A 23,334-nucleotide genomic window follows, 5' to 3' on the forward strand; every position below is an offset into this window, starting at 1 on the left:
ATTGACGGCTGTTGAGACAAGCTCTATGTCGTGGCAAGAAGCACTAGTGGAGGTACAGCTGGCCCTTGATTTCGCAGTGAATCGTAGTACTAAATGTAGTCCATTAGATTTGATTTTTGATTGGTGTAAATGCTATGCCTCTGGGGCTAATCTTAGAAGTGATACTGAAACTGAAATTGACAAGATATAAGAAAACAAAATTTTACGAAAGCAAGGCTAAGGTAATTGGATTCAGTATGGGTTACTTTGTGCTGGAAAACAGTGCGAAACAGCAAACGAAATCGGATCCAAAGTTTAGAGGTTCTTTCGTTGAGGCATTGAAGGGAGACAGCATGTTAAAAAAAAAAAAAAAAAAAAAAAACAAACAAACACGAAAGTTTGAGAAAGTTACAGGATGTGTAAATTTCAGAGAGCCTGATGCAAATTTTAAAGAACAAAGTCTGTTAGAAAAGTCTTTTGAAACAGAAGAGTGTCGTGAAGCCATGTGATTGGCGATGATCGAAGGTTGCTTTAGAAATGTGGTTGATGAATTCGTGAAGCCAAGTATTGGGCGATGAACGAGCGATGTGGTTGATGAATTCGTGAAGCCAAGTATTGGGCGATGAACGAGCGATGTGGTTGATGAATTCGTGAAGCCAAGTATTGGGCGATGAACGAGCGATGTGGTTGATGAATTCGTGAAGCCAAGTATTGGGCGATGAACGAGCGATGTGGTTGATGAATTCGTGAAGCCAAGTATTGGGCGATGGACGAGCGATGTGGTTGATGAATTCGTGAAGCCAAGTATTGGGCGATGAACGAGCGATGTGGTTGATGAATTCGTGAAGCCAAGTATTGGGCGATGAACGAGCGATGTGGTTGATGAATTCGTGAAGCCAAGTATTGGGCGATGAACGAGCGATGTGGTTGATGAATTCGTGAAGCCAAGTATTGGGCGATGGACGAGCGATGTGGTTGATGAATTCGTGAAGCCAAGTATTGGGCGATGGACGAGCTGAGAGCATAATAAAATGCGTGAGCCAATGTGTTTGGCGATTGATGAATATTCAAAAGTTGGCTAGTATAAGACAAGATATGTTTCATGGATTATGACTTAATGATTTGTAATGATTAATTTATAATTTGATAATGTTTAAACGATCTTTTGACTGGAAATGTAAATGAAAGAAATGGTTTATAAGAAAACGTAATGATTTGAAATATTCTATGAAATTGAGATTACTTGGTTAAGTTTTTCTGAAGTATTCAATAGTAATATAATGTTGGAATGAAACTAAGAGGTTTTTTGTAGACACGAGGACGTGTCTATGTCAGAATGGCCGTGTCGGAGAGTATGTAGTGCAGCATTTCGACAGGTATGACCATGGGTTGTGCTGGTATACTAGATATACTAGATATTAGTTTTGGTAGAATGGGGACTCAGTTTGCGAGCTGAGGCCGAGTGTGGCTTCGTATGCGTTGCTAGGTCTGGTCTCTCTTCTTCTTCTGGTTTGTAGTGTGACGTGAGATAGACACGTGTTTTGGTCCTTAAGAGAGAATTATGAGCAACAAAGGCATCGAAGACTCGCTGCATTTGCCAGAATTAAGTTCAGGCAATCAAGAACCAAACGATCAATTCACCAGCAATGACGACTTACAAGGGGATGAATTTAGTTCTCCGACATATTCGTTGCCCTTAGTTATCGGTCAGGTTATCATTCTCCGTTAGCATTTTCCTAGGAAGAGCCGCTAGCCGCGTACACATACACACGCAAACCGACACCGCTGCCGCTATTTCGAGTTATCTTTGGTCGTTTTCGTTCTCGATCGCTGCAGCAGTGCAATTTTCGGTCTGCTTGGTTGGTTTGTTTTTTTCGGTACGCTTGAGCTTGAGCGTTAGCTCCCCTACAGTGCGTGCGTGCGGCACATACTGTCGCAGGGTTTGTATAAAAAATATTAAAACACTATTTAGATATTTTTCGCTGTAATTCTCTCGGCACTTAGCTCCCTTACACCGTGTGCGATCGATATATTTCTCGTTGATTTTTTATTATATTATTTAACAAATAAATAATTTAATAAAAATAAATTTTTAACACCTCTTCGATACCAACAAAATAAATACAAATAAACGCAATGGCAACTAAGTATATCGAAGAGCTTAAACACCAACGAGATGTTTGCATGAAAAGTATTAACCGAACTTATCGCCACTTAAAAGAAGCTAAATTATCAGTAAATCCGGTCGAGCTTGAGTGTCGATTAGAGATTCTAAATACGCACATTGAAAATGCTTCACTTTTGCAAAAACAAATAGAAGTGAAATATACAAAAGATGTATACCGAGAAGAGTTGGAAGAGGGGGCCGTGATGACAAAATCATTGCTGATTTCAATTTTAAATAAGTGCAAACAAAATAATATCGAGAAATCCACTCCGCCAGCAAATCACCCGCCTCAATGCCGTCTACCGAGCGTTGCTCTCCCAACTTTTAGCGGAAAACACTCCGAATTTAAACATTTTATAAGCCTTTTCGAAACTTTCGTTGACAAAGATGACACTTTACACGATATTGAAAAATTCAATCATTTAATTTCGTGTTTAGCTGGAGACGCTTTAGGAACAGTTAGGGCCTTTCAAGTCACTGCGGAAAATTATCCCAAAGCCCTTGCTAGCCTGAAGCGGGTGTACGATAATGATTGTCTTATTTTTTCTGACAACATATCGACACTTTTGAATTTGCAATAAATTCCCCAGCCTTCAGCTAAAGCCTTGAGAACCTTCATCGACACGGTCACAGGCTTGTATAACTCCTTGCTTTCTATTGGGGATGATAGACACATTACTAATGCTATTTTAATACATCTGGTAATGAGCAAGGTCGATGCAGGAACTTAAAGAAAATGGGAAGAACAGTTAGATTATACTTCGCTTCCACTTTGGAGCGAATGTGAGGCGGCCCTCAACAGGCGATACCAAAACATGGTAGCGGAAGAGGCTTCCAAGCCCAAAACTGTTCAGCAGACCCAATCTAACCCTAAGAAGAATGGATATAGGAGTTTTTCGTTTGTCGCTGCCAGGAACGACTCTGTTCAATGCATGTATTGCAACTCAGCTGAACATCAGATTGGAAACTGCGCTTCCTTCGCAGCCCTAACAAATAAACTTTGTAACCGATGAGCTCGCTCAGAGGCTTAAAATTACAAGAGAGGACGTGTGCATGAGCTTGCGAGGCATTGGTGGAACTAATGCCCAAGCTACAAAAAAAATACACACGATTGTGAGGTCGCGAGTTGGGAACAGCCAATTGTCGTCAGATTTTTGGATTATGAAAAATATTTGTGGTTATCATCCGGATCAAGCGGTGAACACCAGCGGGTGGAGGGTGCCTGAAAATATTCAGTTGGCAGATCCATTCTTCTTCAAGCCCCAAAAAATAGATATGCTTATCGGCGCTGATACATTCTTTGAACTTTTATCTATTGGCCAGATAAAGCAGGGGCCTGAATTCCCATTTTACAAAAGACAGTTCTTGGCTGGATAGTGTCAGGGAGATATGCCTCTGAAAATAATAAAAACGCTGAAAAAATGGTACATCTCAGCTGCCAGGAGGAAGCGTTGAAGTCAATTGACACAACCCTGCAGAAATTTTGGTCTGTAGAGGACTTGCCGCCCAAGGCTAAAGTCCATACTCGTGAGCAACAACTCTGTCAACAACACTTTGTGAAAAATACTCAAAGATTGTCGTCCGGTAGATTTTCGGTTCGTTTGCCGTTTAAATCTGACCAAAATACTCTTGGTTCGTCATACGAAGTTGCGAATTTTTGTCGCTAGAAGGAAATTGTCAAAGGACCCTTCGCTGAAGAAGATGTATATTGAATTCATGGAGGAATATGTTTCTTTGGGCCTCTTGTCCTCCACCAATGATAAAATTCCGAATACTGCGCACTATTTCATTCCGCACCAATGCGTTTTACGGCCACAAAGTGGCATCGAGCCGTACTTCTACGCAGGTAGCGTTGAACGACATCTTGATGGTAGGCCCAACTATTCAAGAGGAGCTGTACTCGACTGTGCTTCGGTTTAGATTGCATAAGTTTGTCCTTGCGGCCGACGTGAAAAAGATGTATCGCCAAGTGATGGTGGACGAAGCTGATCGAAACTTCCAGCTCATAGTATGGAGACGAGATCCTTCTGAGTCTCTGAAAATCTTTAAGTTAAACACCGTTACATATGGAACTTCGCCAGCACCCTTTTTGGCGATTCGGTGTTTAATGCGGCTAGGAGAGATGGCGCAAGCAACTCATCCAAAAGCCGCAAGGGTTTTTCAGAATGATTTTTATGTTGACGATTTGTTGACTGGCGCCGGATGCGTTGAGGACCTGCAAAGTCTTCGAGACGAAGTTTCTCAGGTCTTGCCAGAGGCAGGCTTTGAATTGGCAAAGTAGTTTTCAAACTGCCCAGAGTTATCCGCATCTGATAGCGCTGTAATGTCACTTATGGCAGACTCTGACGTAACCAAGACCCTTGGCGTGGTTTGGTTACCGGTTAAAGATTACTTTCAATTTCGGTTGGATGACTTTCCTGGATCTTGGCGCGACAAAACGAAATATTTTGTCGGTGACTGCTCGAGTTTTCGACCAACTTGGCCTCTTGTGTCCTTTGGTCACAAAAGCAAAGATGTTGTTGCAGGAACTGTGGCTTCGAAAATTAGATTGGGACGAGTCGCTACCGATGCAGTTGCTCACGTCGTGGGAGATGTTTAAAGCGACGCTTCTGCAGCTGCCTAAAATTAAGGTATCGCGATTCGTCAACACGGATCCACAAGTCCCGATTCAAATACATGGTTTCGCTGACGCTTCCATGCGAGCGTATGGAGCGTGCATCTTCGTTCGGACTCAAACTGCTGAAGGTTTGAAAGTGTCTTTATTGACCGCCAAATCGAAAGTAGCTAAATTCTCCCATTGAGAATGTTTTCCTGTGGACAGACTCCGAGATCACTTTACACTGGATTAAAACCCATCCCTCGTCGTTGTCGGTTTTTGTTTCGAAACGGGTTGCAGAAATTCAGCTGTGGTCGGAGAAAGCAATTTGGAAACACGTTCTTACGAAAGTCAACCCAGCAGACATAGTGTCCCGAGGATGTGACGTAGAGGAGCTTACAACGTCCATTTGGTTTGGTGGGCCTTCGTTCTTGCTAGACTCAGAAAATAATTGGCCTGTAAATAAACATTTCGAACTGCCGGCTGATGTAATGTCGATGGAGCTTCGCAAACCGGCAATAGCTCTCGTAGCAATAGCAATAGCTCTCGTAGCTCTCCCAGAGCCAAATTATGTGCTTCAGAAAATAGAGTCCTTTTCGTCGCACCTGAAGCTTCCAAAAGTGTTCGTGTGGGTTTTTCGTTTTATTCAAAGGTGCAGAAAGGTGTCGAAGCCCTTTAAAAAAGTATTTCGCCAAGAGAACTGGATTTCGCTTTTGATAAAATTGTCGAAGTTGTCCAATGTCACGAATTCAGGAACGACATATCTAAAACTCGGAAAAATAAACCGGTAGCAACGAATATTCAAAAGTTAAACCCTTTTCTTCAGGAAAATAAATTAGATTGGGGCTCGGTTATTGAATGCTCCTATCCCGTACGAAGCCAAATTTCCGTAGTTGCTGTCTAAAAGCTCACAGTTCGTCAGATCCTATGTGTCATACCTGCACGTTACGAACTGTCACGCTGGCCCACGAGCTCTCGTAAGTCGTCTGCGCGAGAAAATCTGGCTAATTAATGCTCAAGAAGTCTGCCGACGAACAGTTCGGTCGTGCATGCGCTGCTTTCGCTGTAAGCCGCAACTCTTGACTCAAATTATGGGAAACTTGCCAGCAGATAGACTTCGAGCTCTCCGCCCGTTCAATATTTGTGGCGTTGATTTTTGTGGTCCCTTCAGCACAACGTATCGTATCCGTGGTAAGCCACCGTACAAGTCGTACGTGGCCTTGTTCGTCTGTTTTGCGTCCAAAGCGGTCCACTTAAAATTAGTGTCTGACCTTACCACTGATGCGTTCTTGTTGGCATTTCAAAGGTTCGTGAGTCGTCGCGGGATTCCGGAGAAGGTGTGGTGCGACAACGCCTACAATTTCGTCGGCGCAGATCGCACATGAGAGAGTTCCGGGCCCGTATAGAAGAGCAGGGAGGCGGTATCGAAACATTCGCATCAAAAAAAGGATGCGAGTTTGCGTTCATACCGCCCAGAGCACCGCACTTCGGCGGACTATGGGAGGCAGGTGTGAAGTCTGCAAAGCACCTGTTCCTTTGGACGGTAGGCCAAGACCTCTTGACCGCGGAGGAGCTCGGAAGTCTGCTCACCAGCGTGGAGGCCGTGCTCAACTCCAGGCCCCTCGGAGCTCTAAGCAGCGACCCGAACGACGGCGAGGCCCTGACCCCCGGGCATCTGCTCATCGGCGGCCCTCTTCTGGCCCCACCATCAGCGGCGCTCCCGGACCAGATCAGCCTGACCTGCTTGCGACGATGGCGAGGTGTCTCGTCTCTCAGGCACAGGTTTTGGCTACGATGGTCCCGGGAGTACATCTCCAGCCTCCATCAGCGGTCCAAGTGGCACCAGGGGGAGCCCAACCTCGTTGTGGGAGCGCTCGTCGTCGTCGCAGAAGACAACCTTCCGCCCCAGCAGTGGAGGATTGGACGAGTGGTAGCGGTGCACGCCGGCGCCGATAGCAAGGTTCGCATGGCGGACGTCAGGACGCAGGACGGGGAATATAGGCGAGCTGTCCACCGACTGTCCCTGTTGCCCGTTCTGAGCTGAAGGACGTCGTCCCTTCAGAGGGGGCGGTGTTTGCGCACTTGGCGCTTGTATTTAAATCACTAGTTGTAGGGCGAGAGCGGGAGTCAATAAAGCTTTCGTCCGTTCGTTCTTGCGAATTGCTAGCATAAGTTAGGTTCTAAGAGAAATTATTGAAATATAATAGTCAGTGATCAATCGAACGTCATCGTAGCCACTCCTTTTCGTCGTGCTTTCGAAATAGTTCTTCACAAGTTTCGCAAATCAAAATCGTCTCGAACTACTGCAGTCACAAGTTTTCGCGTTGTTAATACAAAACAGTGTTAAATTTTCAGTACAAACTAAGCAAACGGTATTTAGCAAGGAGGTCAAATTGTTACTGAAAGAAAAGCCTTTAACCCAGATGCAATCCTGATCGCAATGAGAGGGGCAAGATTGGCTTATTCCGATCTTCCATTTGACGCCAAATATCAAGCCATTTTACCTAAATAGCATCGATTCACAAAACTCTACTCTGAGTTTATACATTAATCGAATTTCGATTTCGAATCATGACCTCGTTCAAAATTCGAAGCAAGTCACCGTATAAAACTTACTCATCAGTCTACGTTTGCCTCGTCTCGTAGGAGACCCACATATAATTAGTTTTCGATATTACAACTAATGAATTCAAATGTTCATCGCACGGCGTGGGTTACCGCAACGCATCTACAGCGATAACGCATGTTAGAGCCGCCAACAAAATTACTGAATTTAAGATTGCACTTCATTCTGTTTCATACAGTCCAGAGCGCCCCATTTTTGCAGCCTTTGGGAGGCAGCGAATCGAATTGTTACTGAAAGAAAAGCCTTTAAAATCTAGCATTCAGGGACTCGCAACTTTAAATGAAAAAATGCGTAGAGACAATGCATCCTGATCGTGATGAGAGGAAGAAGATTGGCTTATCTGATCTTCCATTTGACGCCAAATATAACTCGATTCACAAAACTATACTCTGAGAAGTAGGCACCGACGATGGAAATGTTATCAATGCCTGATTCCTAATTTATAACTGTAGCCTGCAAAAAGTTTGATGCATACCTTTCTTGTAAGCGGTATCTGATGCGCTCCCTGATTAAGATTCTGGTTCTTCCGTGATCTTGTAATTTTTTTCAGTAGTAGGCTAGGTTAGGTGAGGTTAAAGCGGCTGCCAAACGTAGTCATAGGTAGGTCCGTTGTGATACCGCATGACTTTTTTTCCCCTTGACCAAGTGTCTGCTGCTCCGTTACAGCTGATTTAGCATAGCTCCCATCCGGTTGCTTTCATGAACGTTATTATTCTTGTTAGGCTTGAGTTAGATTTATCATGAAGGGATTGCCTAATTGAGTTAATCTTAATCTGCATAGGTCCGGATAGGAACCAAACAGGTGTTCCACCGTTTCCTCTATATGCTCGTTTTGGTATGCGCCCAGTCCGCTGGCATGTGAGTACCCGTGTTATCATTCCGCTCTCGGTACGATTGAATCTTAATAGTTTCGACCATGCTTGGCGTGAATTGCGGTGGTGTCTTACTATCTACCAAGATAGATTCGCTAGTTTCTTATATTGTTTTTTTATACTTAGCTAACAGGTAGCCATCGGCATACCAATGTTCTCCTTCTTTGACAGTTGGTGTTACTTACATGCACAAGTGCTTCTCCTGTGGCATATACTTCCGCTGGGAAGACGCTGCAGGGATCAGGAAGTCTTCCTTGGGGAGTACCCCTATTACGAACCTAGTTTGTGTTGATATTCCAAATGAGGAGTTTACCATTCTGCTTATCAACGATTTATGGAATAATTCCACGATTGGGGTCTCAACACCTAGGTCAGCGAGGGATTCGGTTATGGCTATGGGAAAAACATTGTTGAAGGCGCCTTCTATGTCTAGGAATGCAACCAGTGCAAGTTCCTGGAAACGGAAAGCTTTTTCGATTTGGCTGACTAGAGCGGCCTCAGTTGTTTCCTTTATATTCAAACAGAAGATCTGCCAAGCAGATCTGCCTTTCTATTTTAAGCCAATTCAAGTTTGTATTGCTGCCATTTCGCATGCTCGTATCAAGTCTTTGCGCTATTGAAGTGGGCGCTGCTGCTGGATCTGTGTTCCGATAGGTTTTGGGTCGACCAAGGAGGTTTTTTACCTCCCCTTGGATTAATTTTGGGTAGGCTATTCTAAAAGCCGTATTTCAAGCTTCAGTAAATTTTCCTACTAGGATGTCTAGGTTAAGTAGTTTGTTTTGTTCATTTGGGGGCTCCATGGGAAGAATACCAATTAGAGCTTCTTTGCAGATACGCCAATTTGCTCGTCTTAGGTAACGAACTCATCTGGAATGAGAGGGTCTATTGATAGCGTGGTTTCTATAAATCTGTGGTCAGAGAAGAAGTGTTTGAGACTTTACATTTTCTGACTGTGTAGAGTAGAGGACCCGGTACAAAGGTAAGGTCAAATGACCGTTTGACTAGTTTTTGGTATAAAGGTTGGTGTATTACCCCTGGTTCAATAGTATAACTTTGAGCCAAGGAATAAATTAAAAAAGGCTCACCCCTGTTGTTGCTTGAAGGGTTTTTCCACTTAGTGTAGTGAGCGTTTGCGTCGCAGCCGATTGTCCTATTTTGAGGGCCTCGCTCTCTTAGGCCCTGGTCCAAAAGTACAAGCAGGGCACTGCCATCGTAATGTCCGCAAATGACAGGGCTGTTTGGACTTTTGATCTTTTTGCCGCAGGTCCAGGCCATTCTAAAGATCGCTGCCCATTTTGCTGTACGTTCTCAGAATTCGGCCGTTCTTGGTCATAATTTGGGAGCACCTTCTTTGCTCAGTTCACCCACTTCAACCATTTGGCTGAGGGGTTGGCAATGTTGCTCCATATATGGGATCGTAGTGTCTGCGCGACAGTCCGCTTCTCCGCATATGTGAATTTTGGTTGCTCGGCAGGCGGAGCGACGGTCTTGGCGGGTGTTGGCGCCGACGCACATTTAGCAGACGTACTGGCGGCCGACTGTCTGCCATCTATCATTCCTAGTTTGGGATGGGGCCCTTTTCAGGAAAAACCCACGAGCTGATGACAGCGCAGGTGAAGCCAACGCCCGCTATACCTGCAGCTGTTACAGCACCCTTTTATATCGACTATTCGGGTTTTTTGGGAGCGCCCGACAATTGTCGTTTCAGTTTGTTTCCGACTCCATAATTGGTCCCGCGAGTTGCGGAGAAGGGAAAAAATCCACCCGAGCAGAGATCCGCGAGAGGTTTCTGTCTGATGGAATCCGTTTGACTTCGCCTGCTGCTATTCACAGCTGACCTTGTAGGGCCGTTCGCTATCCGCAACCCGCACGTTCGCCTTCAGCTGGGCTCCCTCAGAACCATCTCACTAGTTCTTTGGACCAAGTAATCAGTAGTAAATTTCACAATATTCCTTTTGTGGTGTCTAGGTTACGCTTAATTTTATGTAGAGCGCTTTAGTTTGCTTACGTTACTCCAAGAAATGGGAGATGATTCCAATATAACAATAGCAGAGACTAGCAGCAGCCATGGTATAATTGTCATTCTTAGCAATCGCCAAACGGGTCTTAAAGTATGTCACATCAATGCCCAAAGTTAAAAAAAGAAAACTGAAAAAAAGCTGAAATTTATTAATTTGTTTGTCCAATCTAATTTGGATATCATTTGTGTTTCAGAAGCATGTCTCGTGGTGTCCATGGAGGCGATAGCCAATATGATGGCAGCGCTATCGAGGACATATGTATTCCTAAAAATTAAAAGTGCTAAAATTGCATCAAAAGTCTTCATTGGTTGTCTGAACAGACCAAATAGAAATGTTCCCTACTCTGATAAAATTGATCTGTTGGCAAGTTTATGTCTACAATTCCATAATATAATTCTAGCAGGTGACGTAAACAGCAACAAGTTAGTCGAGAATCACGTCTCGGATAACATGGTAGTACAAGGACTTCAATTAGTTAACTCCAGACCCATTTCTCAAGTACCACTGAAACACTATTGGACGTATTCTTTGTTAATGACAACTCCAAGATCCTTTTACATGACCAAATTTCAGTTCCGGTATTCTCAAAACATGACCTAATATTTCTAACCTACAATCTTGACATTCAGTATAATGACCTTTCATTGATATCGACCGCCTCAATAATATCTTCGTTAATGTACCAGTACCTGAATAAGTCTCTAACTCGTACCTGAATATGACTACTTTGGACAACTGTGTTAATAGGTTAGCTTTATGTGTGTTACCCAATGTTATGTCCTTGAGGCAATATTAAAAGCAAAATCTAACGCCGCAGCCTTGGACGACATCAATCCAAAATTTCTTGAAATTCTACTGCCTCAAATATTACCACTAATAACACATATATTTATCTCTGCAATTACATTTTAACCTTCCCTGAACTATGGAAAATTAGGAAAATAATTCCAACACCTAAGGGAATGAATAAATATAGACCGAAAGCAATTCTTCCATATCTCTCTAAAACCTTTGAGCAAATATTGGCATCCCAGATAAAACAATTAATTTATCCAGCAAAACAATTATTATTTACAATTTACAATATGCTTTTCGCCCCTTCAGAAGCATAACAGCCACAATAAAGATTTCAGATGATATCAGATAAAAAATGGATAATAGCCAGGCTAAACACTTAACACTTCTTGATTTTAGCAAAGCGTTCGATACTGTTAGCCACACGATTCTCTGCAGTAAATTGACGAACTTTTTTAATTTTTCCGATCAATGTGTAGTGTCAGCGTCTATTTCGTCTTCGTTTTTACGGACTACGAGGTGTGTACCGCAGGGATCTGTTCTGGGACCAACCTTGTTTTCAATGTATATAAATGATCTTCCGACTGTAGTGTCCTATTGTAAAGTTCACATCTAATCTAATCTAATCTAATCTAATCTAATCTAATCTAATCTAATCTAATCTAATCTAATCTAATCTAATCTAATCTAATCTAATCTAATCTAATCTAATCTAATCTAATCTAATCTAATCTAATCTAATCTAATCTAATCTAATCTAATCTAATCTAATCTAATCTAATCTAATCTAATCTAATCTAATCTAATCTAATCTAATCTAATCTAATCTAATCTAATCTAATCTAATCTAATCTAATCTAATCTAATCTTATCTAATCTAATCTAATCTAATCTAATCTAATCTAATCTAATCTAATCTAATCTAACCTAATCTAATCTAATCTAATCTAATCTAATCTAATCTAATCTAATCTAATCTAATCTAATCTAATCTAATCTAATCTAATCTAATCTAATCTAATCTAATCTAATCTAATCTAATCTAATCTAATCTAATCTAATCCTAATCTAATCTAATCTAATCTAATCTAATCTAATCTAATCTAATCTAATCTAATCTAATCTAATCTAATCTAATCTAATCTAATCTAATCTAATCTAATCTAATCTAATCTAATCTAATCTAATCTAATCTAATCTAATCTAATCTAATCTAATCTAATCTAATCTAATCTAATCTAATCTAATCTAATCTAATCTAATCTAATCTAATCTAATCTAATCTAATCTAATCTAATCTAATCTAATCTAATCTAATCTAATCTAATCTAATCTAATCTAATCGAATCGAATCGAATCGAATCGAATCGAATCGAATCGAATCGAATCGAATCGAATCGAATCGAATCGAATCGAATCGAATCGAATCGAATCGAATCGAATCGAATCGAATCGAATCGAATCGAATCGAATCGAATCGAATCGAATCGAATCGAATCGAATCGAATCGAATCGAATCGAATCGAATCGAATCGAATCGAATCGAATCGAATCGAATCGAATCGAATCGAATCGAATCGAATCGAATCGAATCGAATCGAATCGAATCGAATCGAATCGAATCGAATCGAATCGAATCGAATCGAATCGAATCGAATCGAATCGAATCGAATCGAATCGAATCGAATCGAATCGAATCGAATCGAATCGAATCGAATCGAATCGAATCGAATCGAATCGAATCGAATCGAATCGAATCGAATCGAATCGAATCGAATCGAATCGAATCGAATCGAATCGAATCGAATCGAATCGAATCGAATCGAATCGAATCGAATCGAATCGAATCTAATCTAATCTAAGCCGGACCAAGTTGTCCTGTTCAGCAAATCAATTTTTTGTTAATTCTGCTCGTTTCTGGAATCTACTCCCGCACCCCAATAAAATCAAAAGCGCCCAAACATACAAATTAACTTAACCGTATACTTTAACACAAACTCTCTCTAACCTAACTCAATTTTATATCAAAAGAAATAGTAATTTACAGTAAGAATATTGTTTAACAAAAAAGGAAGCAAACTTCGGCAAGCTGAAGTTCATATACCCTTGCAGCTATTGCAAAAATTAAATATTTTTTAAAACAATAAAATTATGATTTACTTGCGTATATGTCTAAAAACATTGAAGCTATGATGATTTGCAGCTCAAATATTATATAGTTATTTTATATATTTTTATTATTTCTATGGGAGCTATATGATATACGCGTCCGATTTTGATGAAATTTAAAACGTAATTCTGAAATATTTAACCATTACTATATGTCGAAGAACTAATAGAAAAATTTAAAAACAGCAAAGTTATAATTTTTTTTTATTTATTTTTTCGATTGTTCCTATGGGAGCTATATGCTATAGTCGTCCGATTTTGATGAAATTTAAAACGTAATTCTGAAATATTTAACCATTACTATATGTCGAAGAACTAAAAAAAAATTAAAAAACAGCAAAGTTATAATTTTTTTTTTATTTATTTTTATGATTGTTCCTATGGGAGCTATATGCTATAGTCGTCCGATTTTGTTGAAATTTAAAGCGTAATTCTGAAATTATTAAACATTATTATATCTCGAAGAACTAAAAAAAAAATTAAAAAACACCAAAGTTATAATTTTTTTATATATTTTTATGATTGTTCCTATGGAAGCTATATGCTATAGTCGTCCGATTTTGATGAAATTTAAACCGTAATTCTGAAATAATTAAGCATTACTATATCTCAAAGAACTAAAAAAAAATTAAAAAACACCAAAGTTATAATTTTTTTAAATTTATTTTTCCGATTGTTCCTATGGGAGCTATATGCTATAGTCGTCCGATTTTGATGAAATTTTAACCATAATTCTGAAATATTTAACCATTGCTTTATGTCGAAGGACAAAACAAAAAATTAAAAAACAGCAAAGTTATAATTTTTTTCAATTATTTTTCCGATTGTTCCTATGGAAGCTATATGCTATAGTCGTCCGATTTTGATGAAATTTAAAACGTAATTCTGAAATATTTAACCATTACTATATGTCGAAGAACTAAAAAAATATTAAAAAACAGCAAAATTATAATTTTTTTTTTTATTTTCTTGTTCCTATGGGAGCTATATGCTTTAGTAGTCCGATTTTGATGAAATTTAAACTGTAATTCTGAAATATTTAACCATTACTATATGTCAAAAACCTAAAAATAAAATTAAGAAACAGCAAAGTTATAATTTTTTTTTATTTTTTTGTCGATCGTTCCTATGGGAGCTATATGCTATAGTCGTCCGATCCGGCTCGTTCCGACTTATATACTACCTGCAATAGAAAGACAACTTTTGGGAAAGTTTCATGCAGATAACTTTAAAACTGAGAGACTAGTTTGCGTAGAAACGGACGGACAGGCGGACATGGCTAGATCGACTCGCCTAGTGAGAGAACGGTTGAAAGCCGAGGCATTTCAGCAGCTTGAGGCGGAGTTGGGAACGTTGACGTCGGTTCTTCATGCGATAAAGGTGGAGCAGAGTGTGGTGATCACTGCCACGCACTTGGCAACGGCACTCGCTTTGACACAAACCTTATTTGATTTTCATACTTTCCATATGGTAACTCATTTCCCATTAGAAAAAATATCGCTAATGTTAAATTTCCTTGATAATTTTTTATTTTTTTATGGAGGTGGGTATGTTTACTTTTTCGTTCAAAAGTTAAATGATTTCGCTTTTTTCTCGACCCTCGCTTTTTATTTCTTTTTCCACCACCATTTTGAGAGCGTGTCATTTTATTTATTGCTTTATTTGAGAGATTTTTAAACGCTATTTTGCTCTGTTCTTGAATAATATTTCTTAAAGGCTTTCGGCAAAATTCATTTATTACTGCTTTACCAGTCTCTGCAGCCTGATTTTGTATAGCAGTTATACCCGAAAGGAAACGGGGTTTTATAGAGACTCATACAGACTGCCAATATAATTCTAGCCGGCATCGCACTGATTCACGTAATATTCGTCATAAGATTTAATAATGATGACTATTCATGTTCTAAATAAACATTGTTGGTGTAAAGTTAAAAAAACCGCAACAGCTGAAGTTTCAAAGGAATCTTATATACATTTGAATCAGTAATTAGTATTGAGATTTTGTTTGGATACTATATATCTAAAGGATAGTATTCAATATTTGTATGTTGAATATTTCTTTCTTTTTCGTTATTATGCATTACACGAAAGCATCGAAGTCTTTTACATCCTACAGGCCTACAATCCATTTTCAGGTATTTAAAATTCAGCACAGACATTTAAATACCTAAATGTTTCAGCTTTTACCAAGCTAACAAGTTCTATTTCTTCGGTTATATTTCTTTCTTTAGAAGTTCTTTTGTAAATGTAATTATTCAGATATATGTCCGTAATGACTACATCCCAGTATTCATGTCTTGAGGGATATTTACAATGTTTGTAAATGCACATTTTATATTATCAGGAAATACATTCATTGTATCATTACTAAGCAATGTGACAAACAACTCATTTGAATAAGACATCTTTATATTGAGATTTCAGTTGTTGATAAGATATCCAATTAATATCGTTTTTCCCTTTTTTTCTTTTCGCGCGGGCTTAGTTCGAGCCGATACATACAACTTTTCTCACTAAAATTACTTTTTTTAAAATGTGTTTATTTTCAATGATTTTTTAAAATGTTACCAAAAATTTCTAAAAGCAATGAACTAAAAATTCACCTTCTTGAATAAAAACTTTTCTCTTATAGTTTAATGAGCGCTTTGGACATAAGGGATAGCGCATTCACTTTTATTTAGAATTTAGATGATTTTTAGTAACATTATAATTTGCTCAAAATGTGTTCAAAACTATTTCCACAGCTATATATCGCCATTGCTTATTATTGCATTTCGTAGTGAATTGCTAGAGATTTTGAGCACATATTTAAATTGTTTTTGTAAACTATTTTCTTCAGAATAGCACACCGTATACTGATCTGAGCCGTAAGAGATCTTTAATTCCCTGAGTGAGATCAATATGTAAATATCCGTGGGGTTGCTCTGTTACTTCTTTATAAATTCTAAATAAGTCTGTTGGGTTTTTTGTGATTAATTTGTCTTGCCTAACATTAAAATTTTAGCTTATTTTGGGGATTTTAAAAGCTATTATATATTAGTGAAATTTCACGGGTATGCGATGATTTATGAAATATATTTTGAGAAGCCACAACATCTGATTAATTCCGGTGGTGTGTTCCTTTCGAAAATACATTTTAGTTAAAATAAGTATTAAATAGATCATTAAAAAGATCTTTCTTTTTGGTAATCATATTTACTAAAGGTGTTTTTTTTCCTGATCCAGAATGCCTGCAAGTTATCATTGTGAATGGATGTGTGAATTGTGTAAACATTTTTTTAGTTTTTGTATAATAAATTAAAAAAAAAATATTTTATTAAAGATTAATTGAAATGAAATGAGTATCAGATCCGCAATAGTTAGAATATATAAGCTGCATGTATCCCTTCTTACGGGGACCATTTCCAAATTTTTTTTAATGAATCCATAGTTAACGATCATGTTGGGTCCACTAAATATTTTCTACTGAATCTTAAACAAATTATTTAATGAACATCGAATCAAATTTTTTTTTTTAAGTATTTATCAATTAGCAAAAAAAACTGGGTAAATTAGTTAAACCTTTTTCAATATCTATATCGATTATGTTAGTTGACAAAGCTTTTCTTTATTTTACCACGAACAATAACTGTTTAATACTTGTATTTCACCAGCTAACCAATCCAATCCATTTATATTTCGCTGATTTAGGTGTTTTTGCTTAGGATTATCATTATCCAATTCTTTGATGTTAAACGGCAGTCTATAATGAGAGATATTAGGTAAACAAAACTTGTTTAGTGTTTACGAGTAAATATCGAAAATCTACTATAATGCTTGAATTTCGACCTGCATTGTTCATGGTTGGATGTGTTTTTTAATCAACAGAGAGTGAGTTTGCACGGGCTTCCGCCTTTATATACCCGCAAGAAAAGAGACAATTTTAAGTTTAAATAAAGTGCTCTAGGCCAATGAACATGTGTCTTTCTAAAGACGCAAAACCATGACGTTATTTTAAAGTTGAAATTAGGTTTGTCAACTACCAACAATATTTTTTTTATGGTTTGGATGCAGCAAAGTATAAATAATTTGTGGAATTTTATAAAGACGATTGGATGCAACTGCTAACATATAAGTATGACTTTTTGATGTCGGATTCGATTATTGATCACCCACGTTTTTGTAATTAATCAGTATGGTAACAAAATTGAGTTCTATTCGGAGTCACGGCGATTTTTACTACGATTGGTTATATTTGGTTCAACCTTTTAATGTTGGATACCATATTACGACAGCAAGTTAAATATCTTTATCGGAATAAGCTTCATGATTATTTCGTTTTTATATCATGCTCGAATATTCCCTTGTTCTGAACTTAGCCTCTACCTTCAGCATTTGGCTCAAATACAGAGAATACATTCAGCTCTTGGCTATAACGATCAACTTATTGTTATGGGCGACTTTAACCTTCCTGCCATATCTTGGATGCCATCAACTGATTCAACTGCTCTCGTTCCCACCACGACCCATGAGTTTGTTCACGGTCTTATTGGTCTTTTATTGGGACAACTTATCTCAGTCTTGAACTGCTCCAGAAAAGTTTTAAACCTTGGAGTTCGCCAATGCATACGTAACTCGAACTAGTCTTCTCTCCAATCTCGAAGACGCTTACCATCCTACTCTTGAGGTTACTTTAAAAGCATCAGCTCTAGTACTGTCATATCGCTGTTTTCGAAGAGTTAAATTCCCAGAAATGAATGGCATTTATCGGAGCTCGATTAGTCTTTTATGGATTCAAACGATGATCTCTTACACATTGTAGAACATTGCATACTCTATACAGCTTTTGATGCGTTTTTTCCCTCATTTCCATTCCAATGTTGACCATTCGAGGTATCTAATTGTTCGTTCAAATTTCTTAGTCCACTATTCCGAATGTTACAATAGTTATCTGAACCGTTGCAGAATAGAATTCCAAGACAACCCCAAGCAGCTCAACGATTTGTTAATTCGAAACGATAATCGCAACAATTTCCATCTTGCCATCACCTTGATACGACATCCGCCTCTTGTGACTCCGATATTGCGAACTTATTTGCAAAATTTTTCCAGTCTACATACTAGTCTTTTAGTTACGAAGATTTGATTCTGAAATGAACCAGTTGCTGAATCTAAATTAGATGGGATATGCCCTTGACTTCGGGAGAATTCAGGAATAAGAGTATGGTACGTTGACTGGCTTACCCTACCCCTTGAATACGGTTGGCACTCGGCTACAGTGTTCGTTTTTCGTAAGCAGTTTAAACAAGGTTGTGGCCTTATTGCGAAATCCTTGCGTTAAGCTAGTTTTAATTTAGCGAAGGACGACTTACTGTGGTTAGGCCCCAAACTAACATTTTGAGCTACCCTAAGAAGGAGGCAAGAAAGACTGACAACCTCATCAAGACATTTTCGTTAATAAAACTGGTAAGGGTGTTCATTTATGAGTTCCGCTCCATAAGAATATGCAAAGTCAAGTATGAAAGACAGAACTCTGTCACCGACCGAATAATATGATGCCTTTAAAAATATTGTCGAGATAATTCAAAAACACAAGTATCAAGAAGAAATCGAAAAACTTCGTAAAGGCTTCAGATTCGGCCGAAGTCTTCATAGATTGAACCCATTCATTCATAAATACTTGGTGTATCTTTTCGTTGTTGCGAGTTGGGAGTGACTTGTTAACGCTATAATATCATACCATGCCAAGTTTCCAAGCTAAGCATCTGTACACAAACACTCGTGAGTATCCCTCGACAGCGTGTTTGGATCGTTATCGCTCAGGCGGTCTGCAAAATGACAGTTCGATCGTGTGTACTCTGCTTTTAACGTAAGCCTCGACTCCTGACTCAAATTATGGGAAAATTGCCACTAGACCGACTTCATGCTCTCCGTCCATATGCAATATGTTGATTTGTAGCCCAGTTTATCAGACGCAATAATTCCCCTGCAGTTTCGACTTGTTCTTCAGCTAGGCAAATGTTTAGGCTGGGATGACATGTGCTAGGACTTTAGGTTCGAGGCAAGTGGCACCAGGAGCAGCTCAACATCGTGGAAGGGTATCTAGTCATCGTGCCGGAAGACAACCTGCCACCTTAACAGTGGCTCCCAGGACGAGTCGGCTCGACGATGAAGGCGTTTATCCACAAGCTAGTGCCGCTCCCAGTAGCTTGAAGTCTTACAGGCCTTCAACTGGGCCGGTATTTGCTCATTTGAGCTTTTGTTTTTTATTAAAGTTTTTTCTAGTCATTTGAAGACGCTTTACATGAAGTTTACTGTTAGATAGTTTATGGCGAAAGCGGGAGCAAAAAAAACTCTCTCGTTTTTTGCGATTTTGCCCCGTCTTTACCAACCTTCTTTAAGCTGTGCCCTTTAATATATATCGTTCGCATGTCTTTTCGTCAATCTGTGTCGTGAAATCGACCAAAAGTTTTTCGGTTTTCTTTTACAAGCATTTCAAAAATACGACTCAAAACCAACACGTAAAGAAAATAAAGAGAGAGAGAATACAAGAGAAACTAAAATAAACTTAGTATGTATAAACGAAGAATAATAAGAGTAAAAACAAGCTTCGAAAAGAGAGTTGTGAGTCCCACTTTGTGTTCTTGAACGAGCACTGTAAGCTCTCCACCAGTACAGTACAGCCTCCACGAGTAAATACGGCTTAAAACGAAAATGAAATAATGATTACTCAAAAGTTTTTGTTTACGTACACCGCAGATCTTGACTCAAAGCCCATCATCTATAAGTTAAGTTACTGCTTTTTCGGTCGCCTATAACACTCTACCGATGGTAGTACAGGGATTTTCTACCGGACGGTAACCTATCTGATTATTATAACATGGTTTTGCTGTTTTTACATAATAATAATAACGGAAAGTTCTCTTTTAAAGGATTTCGAGACCACAACACCAACATACTCTCCAGGGCCGAACGAGCTGTCTGGTGCGTGCTTAAGTTTTGTGCCTTAACTATTTATAAATCGCTCCGAAAACTGTATCTGGGAAGATTCTATTATTATTCCACTCCATAAAAAAGGAGGAAAGTCGGATGTTCAGAATTATAGAGGTATTTCTAAATTGTCTGCATTGAGCGCATTAGTACTTCTCATTTGCAACATTTGTGTCAATAACTAATAAATTTGCTAAGCGAAGATCTACTAAAACGAATTTACTTCAATTGACATCTTATATATTTAAAGAATGTAATAATAAGATGCAGAATAATGTTATATATACAGATTTAAGTAAGGATTTTGATTCTGTTTATCATTCTCTTCTTTTATTAAAATTATGTCAGCTCGGGTTTTCGAAGAATATTTTAACTTGGACTTCAAGTTATTTGAATGGAAGAACTCAGAGGGTTATTTTTAAAAACGCAGTTTCCAATATGATTAACGTAATATCTTGAGTGCTTCAGGGTAGTCGGTTGGGCCCATTGCTATTTAAATTAAACATCAGTGATCTTCCTTCTGTCATAAAACATTTTCAAGTATCAATGTATGCCGATGATGTTTGTTTTATAAAAATGTACAATCGGGTTTCGGCTTACAGTCTTATATTGATTGTTTTCAGAGATGGTGACAATCTAAGCTCTTAAATCTGAATTGCATTAAATGTAACTTAATGTTTTGTTTTAGAAATTCTTCTTGACCCAAAATTAAAATTCGACTGTCACATAAAGTCTACTGTTAACAAGGCTATGAGTGTTCCTGGATTTATTAAGCGATGGTCAAAAGAATTTGACGACCCTTATACAATTCAATTATTATTCACTTCTCTTGTCCGTCCTAATTTAGAGCACCCCGTTTGAAGTCCCCAATATCAAGTACACATTGATAGTATTGAATCGGTACAAAAAAATTTCTGTTTTCCTCGCGAACTCGATAACTGCCCACTATGCTTATAGGTCGCGCGTAACAAGCTCGTGCTTGGTTTTGTTGGGCCACTTGTTTGTACTGTTTATAGTTCATCAACGTTCAACAATATATCAGGAAAAAACTCAGTAACAGCCAGATTACACTGACAACGCTTCTTGATTTAAGCAAAGCGTTCGATACAGTTGACCACTAATTCTCTGTATTAAATTGAAGAACTTATTAAATATTTCCGACACCCCTATTAAATTAGTTTGGGTAGAAACGGCAAGGCGGCTGATCAAGAAAATATATACTTATCTCCTTAACTGCGTTTGAAACTTAAAATTCGCCGTCGAAATTAAATTTCCCCGCCAATTAAATGAATACTTATGCATCTCATTCTCTCGAACCTCAGCCTCAGGCTCGAATTTAAATTTTACTTCTCACCCCAATTTTTGGTTCAAACTTGTAATTCTGTCCCATTATGAATAGCATGCTGCACTGCACGCTCTCAGTTCAATCAGAGTTGGTGGGAGACTGAGAACTAGGGTGGGAAATCAAGTTGAACTTAGAACATGGCTCTTAGCAGGCAGAGAACGGGCAGAGCAAATGGTGTCTTTATGTTTCTTAGGTTTGGTACTAAGGCTACCAAAACTGCCCCCAAAACAAAAAACATCATTAAAAAAAAACGGCAAAAAATATTTTGGTTGCAAATTTTTTTTTTGGTCTTTACACAGCGGTTCTCAGCGATCAGCTAAGATCAAGAGTCAGAACTGTGTGCTCCGGTTTTTTTCAATAGCCTACTCATACAAGGATGACTTATGGTCATGGTATTGAGGTACCCTTTTATTGTAACCAACTTTGTAGTAATAAGACTCTTGTTTCAAACAAAAACTTCTGATACCGAACGAAAACACCTCTTGACGGTGTAAAATTAACGTAACAACTTCGATATCACATTTCATGACGACTATATTTATTCTGAGAAAAAATATTTATTTGGCTACAGCTAATTTCCGGGCCAATATTTCGGTCTTAAATGGCTATAAGAAATAAAATATTTGTTGGGAAAAAAAATCTTAGAATAATTACTAAGAAATACCTTTACGAAGCTCGAGTTACAGTTTGAGTCTAATTAGTTTATCCGTTTTCGAGTAAAGTTGGGCACCGACTTTGAAAACATCATTTTGAGTAAAACGCGTTTAAAGTTTGTACGCTTTTTAAAATTTGGGTGCAATTTTGAAAAAATTTATATGAAATAAAATTAAAAAAAATTAATTTTTCAACAGCCTCTATTTTTACTAAATATTTATGTGCCAATAACATCGAACAGTTTTGAAAGCTCCACAGTTCTCATTTTTATGTTTATGGTAACATTTCTTGATTTTGTTGTACCCTTTTTTTAGTTGGCAAGTGCATTAATTGTTTTGTATTTATTTGTAATATAAATAGGTTGAGTTGCTTAGAATTTATTTATATCAAAAATAAATTAATTCGAAAAAGTTTAGGTATTATTTTTATTATCTAAGGGTAGTCAAAGAAAGACCTAAACTCTACCAGAGACGGACAATTATATTCTGATCTTCTACACCTTAGAAATAATTTTTTTTTTTTTTCAGTGCTCAAAACAACACAATTTCGAAAACGTTGAACTTATTCAAAATTGCTTTGACAGTGACCATGGCGTGGAACTGCTTAAACGGAATGGAGAAGCCACTCACGCACTGAGACCTTCTGTAACTTTCATCCCAACAATCACTATTGATGGCTCTCAAGGTAGACAAGCGTCTATTTTAAAAGACTTGTTCTCTGAAGTTTGCAAGGCAGCTGGAGAATCAGAGGAAGCCAAAAGTGTATGCATAAACAATAAATCTAACTAATTAAGCTTTAACATCAAGATTGTAAAATATTTTCTGTACCTATACATCTGACACGTGTAACAAAATCTGCAAGTTTGTGGTTTTTTTATTTACGGTATTTCCTATAAGTAAAACAAAGTATTCGGACATGTTGAAACGCCAAGAACATAAAGGGATTAAGCCGTTACCTAACAACATGTGTTCTTCAGAAAAAATGTGAAGTCATTAAATAAAAAACAAAATGGATTCAGATAATAGACCAAAATTCAACCGTAGTCGTAATTCCTTGTTGTGCCGTTTTGAGAAAAGCATATTATCAATCAATAAACGGTTTAAGCAAAATTTTCTTTTTCTAACCAACAGCGCTTACAGCC

The 23,334-nt window shown here is 38.2% G+C and overlaps 1 protein-coding gene across 4 annotated transcripts in view; it reads left to right on the forward strand.

The window, feature by feature from the left end:
- Nucleotides 1–23,046, forward strand: part of LOC108148487 (gamma-interferon-inducible lysosomal thiol reductase) — a 162,471-nt gene extending 139,425 nt beyond the window's left edge. For 3 of the 4 annotated variants that reach the window (XM_041708887.1, XM_041708889.1, XM_041708895.1), the window contains exon 3: nt 22,721–23,046. In XM_041708887.1, the coding sequence (XP_041564821.1) occupies nt 22,721–22,981 (261 nt within the window). In that variant the 3' untranslated portion in view covers nt 22,982–23,046. Of the gene's footprint in view, nt 1–20,136; nt 20,243–22,720 lie in introns of those variants that run through there. The other variant, XM_041708890.1, reaches the window with a different exon arrangement.
- The last annotated feature ends 288 nt before the right edge of the window (nt 23,047–23,334 follow it).

The sequence above is a fragment of the Drosophila elegans genome, unplaced genomic scaffold, assembly GCF_018152505.1.
Source record: "Drosophila elegans isolate 14027-0461.03 unplaced genomic scaffold, ASM1815250v1 contig_409, whole genome shotgun sequence".
Lineage (NCBI taxonomy): Eukaryota > Metazoa > Arthropoda > Insecta > Diptera > Drosophilidae > Drosophila > Drosophila elegans.